Genomic DNA, 7,500 nt, shown 5'->3' with positions numbered 1-7,500 from the left:
CACCTACTTTCAAGAAACTACTGTATATACTCGAGTATAAGCCGACCCGAATAGCCGAGGCACCTAATTTTACCACAAAAAATATTGTAAGTGGAAAAGAGGGTCAACAATGCCCATCTGCAACCTCACTGTGCCCATCTGCAGCCTCACTGCCCATTTGCAGCCTCACTGTGCCCATATGCAGCCTCACTGTGCCCATCTGCAGCATTACTGCCCATTTACAGCCTCACTGTGCCCATCTGCAGCCTCACTGTGCCCATCTGCAGCCTCACTGCCCATTTGCAGCCTCATTGTGCCCATCTGAAGCCTCACTGTGCCCATCTGCAGCCTCACTGTGCCCATCTGCAGCCTCACTGCCCATTTGCAGCCTCATTGTGCCCATCTGAAGCCTCACTGTGCCCATCTGAAGCCTCACTGTGCCCATCTGCAGCCTCACTGCCCATTTGCAGCCTCCCTGTGCCCATTTGCAGCTTCACTGTGCCCATCTGCAGCCTCACTGCCCATTTATAGCCTCACTGTGCCCATCTGCAGCCTCACTACCCATTTGCAGCCTCATTGTGCCCATCTGCAGCCTCACTGTGCCCATCTGCAGCATTACTGCCCATTTACAGCCTCACTGTGCCCATCTGCAGCCTAACTGTGCCCATCTGCAGCCTCACTGCCCATTTGCAGCCTCATTGTGCCAATCTGAAGCCTCACTGTGCCCATCTGCAGCCTCACTGTGCCCATCTGCAGCCTCCCTGCCCATTTGCAGCCTCACTGTGCCCATCTGCAGCCTCACTGTGTCCATTTTTAGCCTCACTGTGCCCATCTGCAGCCTCACTGCCCATTTGCAGCCTCACTGTGCCCATCTGCAGCCTCACTGTGCCCAAATGCAGCCTCACTGTGCCCATCTGCAGCCTCACCGCCCATTTTCAGCCTCACTGTGCCCATGTGTAGCCTCTCTGTGCCCATCTGCAGCCTCACTGCCCATTTGCAGCCTCACTGTGCCCATATGCAGCCTCACGGTGCCCATTTGCAGTCTCACTGTTCCCATCTGCAGCCTCACTGCCCATCTGCAGCCTCACTATGTCCATTTGTAGCCTCACTGTGCCCATCTGCAGCCTCACTGTGCCCATTTGCAGCCTCACTGTGCCCATCTGCAGCCTCTCTGTGCCTATCTGCAGCCTCCCTGCCCATTTGCAACCTCACTGTGCCTATCTGGTGCACCGGGTCTGGTTACCGGTCACCTGATTGGCAGAAGCGACAAGCGCTGTGATTGGACGCTTATCAGGTGTCCAATCATAGCAGAGATGACATGAAGAGGACGGGAGAAGATATTGAGGACTCGGAGGGAGCCTGGAGGACGGCGCTGACCCGAGGAAGTTAAGTGTCGGGCAGGGGGGGCAAACTGGTAGCATTTTATGGGGCAAACTGGTAGCATTTTATGGGGCAAACTGGCAGTGTTGATGGGGCAAACTGGCAGAATTTGATAGGGCAAACCGGTGGCAATTGATGGAGCAAACTGGCCCGCAATTTATGGGCACAGTGGCTGCATTTAATGGGCACAGTGTCTGCGATTGATAAGCACAGCAGTTGATTAGCTGAAGTAACAGGCGCCGTCATTAGATGACTATCAGGCGTCCAATCATAGCAGAGATGACATGAAGAGGACGGGAGATGAAATCGAGGACTCAGAGGGAGGGTGGAGGACGGTGCTGACCCGAGAAAGGTAAGTGCCGGGCGGGGGGGGCGGGGGGGAGGACTGGCAGCATTTGATGTGGCAAACTGGCGGCTATTGATGGGGCAAACTGGAGGCATTTGATGGGGCAAACTGGCGGCTATTGATGGGGCAAACTGGTGGCTATTGATGGGGCAAACTGGCGGCTATTGATGGGGAAAACTTGCGGAATTTGATGGGGCAAACTGGCGGCAATTGATGGGGCAAACTGGAGGCATTTGATGGGGCAAACTGGCGGCTATTGATGGGGCAAACTGGTGGCATTTGATGGGGCAAACTGGCAGCGTTTCATGGGGAAAACTGGCGGCAATTTATGGGGCAAACTGGCGGCTATTGATGGGGCAAACTGGTGGCTATTGATGGGGAAACTGGCGGCATTTCATAGGGCAAACTGGCCGCAATTGATGGGGAAAACTGGCGGCATTTGATGGGACAAACTGGCGGCAATTGATGGGGCAAACTGGCAGCATTTGATGGGGCAAACTGGAGGCATTTGATGGGGCAAACTGGTGGCTATTGATGGGGCAAACTGGAGGCACTTGATGGGGCAAACTGGCGGCTATTGATGGGGCAAACTGGTGGCATTTGATGGGGCAAACTGGCAGCGTTTAATGGGGAAAAACTGGCGGCAATTGATGGGGCAAACTGGCGGCTATTGATGGGGCAAACTGGCGGCTATTGATGGGGCAAACTGGCGGCTATTGATAGGGGAAACTGGTGGCTATTGATGGGGCAAACTGGCGGCATTTAATGGGGCAAACTGGGAGCATTTAATGGGGCAAACTGGGAGCATTTGATGGGGCAAACTGGTGGTGTTTGATGGGGCAAACTGGCGGCATTTAATGGGGCAAACTGGTGGCTATTGATGGGGCAAGCTGGCGGGATTTAATGGGGCAAACTGGCAGCATTTAATGGGGCAAACTGGCGGCATTTGATGGGGAAAACTGGTGGTGTTTGATGGGGCTAACTGGCGGCATTTGATGGGCAAACTGGCAGCAATTGATGGAGAAAACTGGCGGCATTTCATAGGGCAAACTGGAGGCAATTAATGGGCACAGTGGCTGCATTTAATGGCCACAGTAGCTGCTTTTGATAAGCACAGTGGCGGCAATTGATGGGCACAGTGGCTGCATTTGATGGGCACAGTGAGGGTGCAATTGATTGACATTTCAATGAAAACGCTCGGTTCGGCGCATTCCTGGTCACACATCAGTGCCAGGATTACTCATCGGAGTTCTGGAAATAATCCTACGTGGTTGCGCGGAGACAGGTACACTTTCGGAGATGTTTGTATAACGAGTCCTCGGCCTCTCAGCAGGCGGTTTTGTTCCACTTGCTGGACTGACATTCCGGCTTTGTTCTCCGTCTCCGCACATCCATCACTTCTTTTCTTTTCTTCTGGAGGCTCTCTGGCTGTGAACTGGGAAAAGTTTCAAAAGCCGCCGTTGAGTTTCTCTGTGGGTTCAATAGAGGGACTGTCATGGATGGAGAAGAGAGAATGGCCCCCTGTGTTGGTCCTCCATGACCCGCTGTGCACCCTGGAGGAGCTTCAATGGGCATCGCAGCTGCTGCACACAGGATGGAAGAGCTGAGCCGAGGCGTAAAACCGCCAGAGCTAACAATCTAATACAGACTTTCTCTGTCTCTAGATCTCAGAGGAACCCTTGGAATAACTTTCGCTATTCAGAGAACCCCCCGAAAATAATGACTATGGGCCAGATCCACAAAGAAGTTACGACAAAACAAGATACGCCTGAAGCTGGGCTAAATCCGACTGGCGTACGTCTTAGTACGCCGTCGGATCGTAGGTGCATTTTTCCGCCGGCCGCTAGGTGGCGTTTCCGTCGAATTCCGCATTGAGTATGCAAATTAGCCAGATACGGCGATCCACAAACGTACGTCCGGCGCATTTTTTTACGTCGTTTGCGTTTGGCTTTTTCCGGCGTATAGTTACCCCTGCTATATGAGGCGTACTCAATGTTAAGTATGGCCGTCGTTCCCACCTCGAATTTTGAATTTTTTACGTCGTTTGCGTAAGTCGTTCGCGAATAGGGATTTGCGTAGAATGACGTCACCGTCGTAAACAGTGGCTTGTTCCGGTTTAATTTAGAGCATGCGCACTGGGATACCCCCACGGACGGCGCATGCGCAGTTGAAAAAAAACGTCATTTACGTCGGGTCAAGACGTATTTACATAAAACACGCCCCTATCACATCCATTTGAATTGCGCGCCCTTACGCCGCCAAAGATGCAGTACGCCGCTGTAACTTACGGCGCGCTTTCTTTGAGGATACCAAAAAAAAAAAGTACGTTACGGCGGCGTAGTGTATCTTAGATACGCTAAGCTCGGCGCAAATATGCGCCGATGTACGTGGATCTGCCCCTATATCTACAACTCGGGGTACATTGACGGAACAGTGAGCTGAGATGTAGGAATAAAGTCAAGAATAAGGAATATGGGGTCGTTATTTCGCATCCAGGGCTGCGCCATATAATAAAATCATTTTCAGCATTATTTATGAAATGCAACAAATAATAATAACGGCCAAAAAAGAAAGGTAGATAGTGAAATTTGTAGCGTTCCTTCATATCGGTTGTTAGTAATGAGTCTCCTTACATTAGAGGTCATTGAAGAGCTTTCTTACATTGGAGGTCAAAGAGGAGCCTCCTTATATTGCAGGTCATTGAAGAGCTTTCTTACATTGGAGGTCAAAGAGGAGCCTCCTTACATTGCAGGTCATTGAAGAGCTTTCTTACATTGGAGGTCAAAGAGGAGCCTCCTTACATTGCAGGTCATTGAAGAGTTTTCTTACATTGGAGGTCAAAGCAGAGCCTCCGTACATTGGAGGTCAAAGAGGAGCCTCCTTACATTGGAGGTCATTGAAGAGCTTTCTTATATTGGAGGTCAAAGAAGAGCCTCCGTACATTGTAGGTCAGTGAAGAGTTTCCTTACATTGGAGGTCAAAGAGGAGCTTCCTTACATTGGAGGTCAAAGAAGAGCTTTCTTAAATTGGAGGTCAAAGAGGAGCCTCTTTACATGGGTGGTCAGTGAAGAGTTTCCTTACATTGGAAGTCATTAAATAGCTTTCTTACATTGGAGGTCAAAGAAGACCTTCCTTACCCCAGGGGTCAGTGGAGAAGGGCCCCTTTAGACTGATGGTCAATGGGAGAAGGACCTCTTTACGTTGGTGGTCAGGGAGAGAATTACTCCATTGCACTGGTGGTTAATGGGAGGAATGCTACTTACTTAGTAACCCCTGGGAAGAATGACCTTTACACCGGTAGTCGGTGAGGAGCTCCCTTACGTTGGAGGTTAATAAAGAGCTTCCTTGAACTGGTGGTCAGTGAAAGATTCCTAACATTGGAGGTCAGTGAAGAGCTCCCTTACTTTGGTGGTCAGTGGTGAAGGCCACCTTTAGATTAACGTTCAGCGAAGGTTAATGGCCAAAAAAAGTAGACTGCGAAAATTGTAGTGTTCCTTCATATTAGTAGTCATTGAAGAGCCGCCTTACATTGGAGGTCATTGAAGAGCCGCCTTACATTGGAGGTCAGTGAAGAGTTTCCTTACATTGAAGGTCAAAGAAGAGTTTCCTTACACTGAAGGTCAAAGAAGAGCTTCCTTACATTGAAGGTCAAAGAAGAGCTTCCTTACATTGGAGGTCAAAGAAGAGCTTCCTTACATTGGAGGTCAAAGAAGAGCTTCCTTACATTGGAGGTCAAAGAAGAGCTTCCTTACATTGAAGGTCAAAGAAGAGCTTCCTTACATTGGAGGTCAGTGAAGAGCTTCCTTACATTGGAGGTCAAATAAGAGCTTCCTTACATTGAAGGTCAAAGAAGAGCTTCCTTACATTGGAGGTCAAATAAGAGCTTCCTTACATTGAAGGTCAAAGAAGAGCTTCCTTACATTGGAGGTCAAAGAAGAGCTTCCTTACATTGGAGGTCATTGAAGAGCTTCCTTACATTGGAGGTCATTGAAGAGCTTCCTTACATTGGAGGTCATTGAAGAGCTTCCTTCCATTGGAGGTCAGAGAAGAGCTTCCTTACATTGGAGGTCAGAGAAGAGTTTCCTTACATTGGAGGTCAAAGAAGAGCTTCCTTACATTGGAGGTCAGTGAAGAGCTTCCTTATATAGGGAGTCAGTAAAGAGTTCCCTTCATTGGAGGTCATTGAAGAGCTTCCTTACATTGGAGGTCATTGAAGAGCTTCCTTACATTGGCGAGAGAAGAGAAGAGATGCCTTACCCTGGTGGTCAGTGGAGAAGGGCCCCTTTAGACTCATGGTCAATGGGAGAAGGATCTCCTTGGAGTTCCATGGAACCCTTGTTGAGAAGGGCTGGGGTCTAAAATGTAGGCAGCCCCCCCCCCCCGAGGCTCCTCACATCTATACCTCTATACCATCATTGCCTCCCTTCCATCCCCATCCTCACCTTCCACACAGTTGGTTGAGAAGAAGGCGATGTTCCTGGTCTCCAGAGGATTTTCATGGGTGAATTCCGGTGAGCGGGTCTGTGGTTCGGACTCCCCGGTCAGCGAAGAATTATCCACCTGGTGGAAAGAGCTTGGATGAGCAACCGCAAAGTAACCATGCATGTTCAGAGGACAGCCCACACAAAATAAATGGAGTGGAGTGTGTTGGCATATGTCGTGTGGAGCTCTACTTGCCATATTTACCAACACTGTTACCACCCACCTTGGAGTGTTCCTGCCCACCTTGGGGTTTTACAGCCCATCTTGGAGTGTTCCTGCCCACCTTAAGGTTTTACTGCCCACCTTGGGGTGTTCCCGCCCACCGTGGGGTTTTACTGCCCACCTTGGGGTATCCCTACCCACCCCGGTGTGTTACTTCCCACCTTGGGGTTTTACTGCCCACCTTTGGGGTGTTCCTTTGGGGTTTTACTGCCCACCTTGGGGTGTTCCTGCCCACCCCGGGTGTTACTGCCCACCTTGGGGTTTTTCTGCCCACCTCGGGGTGTTGCCGCCTACCTTGGGGTTTTACTGCCCATCTTTTCGGTGTTCCTTCCCACCTTGGGTGTTCCCGCCCACCTTGGGGTGTTCCCGCCCACCTTGGGGTTTAACTGCCCACCTTAGGGTGTTGCTGCCCACCTTGGGGTTTTACTGTCCACCCTGGTGTGTTCCTGCCCACCTTGGGGTTTTACTGCCCACCTTGGGGTGTTCCCGCCCACCTTGGAGTTTTACTGCCCACCTTGGGGTGTTGCCGCCTACCTTGTGGTTTTACTGCCCATCTTGGGGTGTTCCCTCCCACCTTGGGTGTTCCTGCCCACCTTGGAGTGTTCCCGCCCACCTTGGGATTTTACTGCCCACCTTGGGGTGTCACTGCCCACCTTGGGGTTTTACTGCCCACCTTAGGGTGTTGCAGCCCACCTTGGGGTTTTACTGCCCATCTTGGAGTGTTCTTGCCCACCTTAAGGTTTTACTGCCCACCTTGGGGTGTTCCCACCTACCTTGGGGTTTTACTGCCCACCTTGGGTTGTTCCTACCCACCCCGAGGTGTTCCTGCCCACCTTGGGGTTTTACTGCCCACCTTAGGGTGTTGCAGCCCACCTTGGGGTTTTACTGCCCATCTTGGAGTGTTCTTGCCCACCTTAAGGTTTTACTGCCCACCTTGGGGTGTTCCCACCTGCCTTGGGGTTTTACTGCCCACCTTGGGTTGTTCCTACCCACCCCGGGGTGTACCTGCCCACCATGGGGTTTTACTGCCCACCTTGGTGTATTCCTGCCCACCCCGAGTGTTACTGCCCACCTTGGGATTTTACTGCCCA

The 7,500-nt window shown here is 51.1% G+C and overlaps 1 protein-coding gene across 2 annotated transcripts in view; it reads right to left on the bottom strand.

Moving 5' to 3' along the window:
* The window catches only part of LOC120920663 (sodium/potassium-transporting ATPase subunit alpha-2), a 53,274-nt gene that overhangs the window by 29,356 nt on the left and 16,418 nt on the right, over window positions 1-7,500 (bottom strand). For both annotated transcript variants that reach the window (XR_005744754.1, XM_040332868.1), the window contains exon 7: window positions 6,148-6,265. Coding sequence is in view for 1 of the 2 variants with exons in the window: in XM_040332868.1 (XP_040188802.1) it covers window positions 6,148-6,265 (118 nt within the window). In the remaining variant the exon portion in view is untranslated. The remainder of the gene's footprint in view (window positions 1-6,147; window positions 6,266-7,500) is intronic.

This window comes from Rana temporaria, chromosome 13 (genome assembly GCF_905171775.1).
Source record: "Rana temporaria chromosome 13, aRanTem1.1, whole genome shotgun sequence".
NCBI classification, from domain to species: domain Eukaryota; kingdom Metazoa; phylum Chordata; class Amphibia; order Anura; family Ranidae; genus Rana; species Rana temporaria.
The sequence above is the reverse complement of the archived record's forward strand: the minus strand, read 5'-3'. Positions and strand labels throughout refer to the sequence as shown.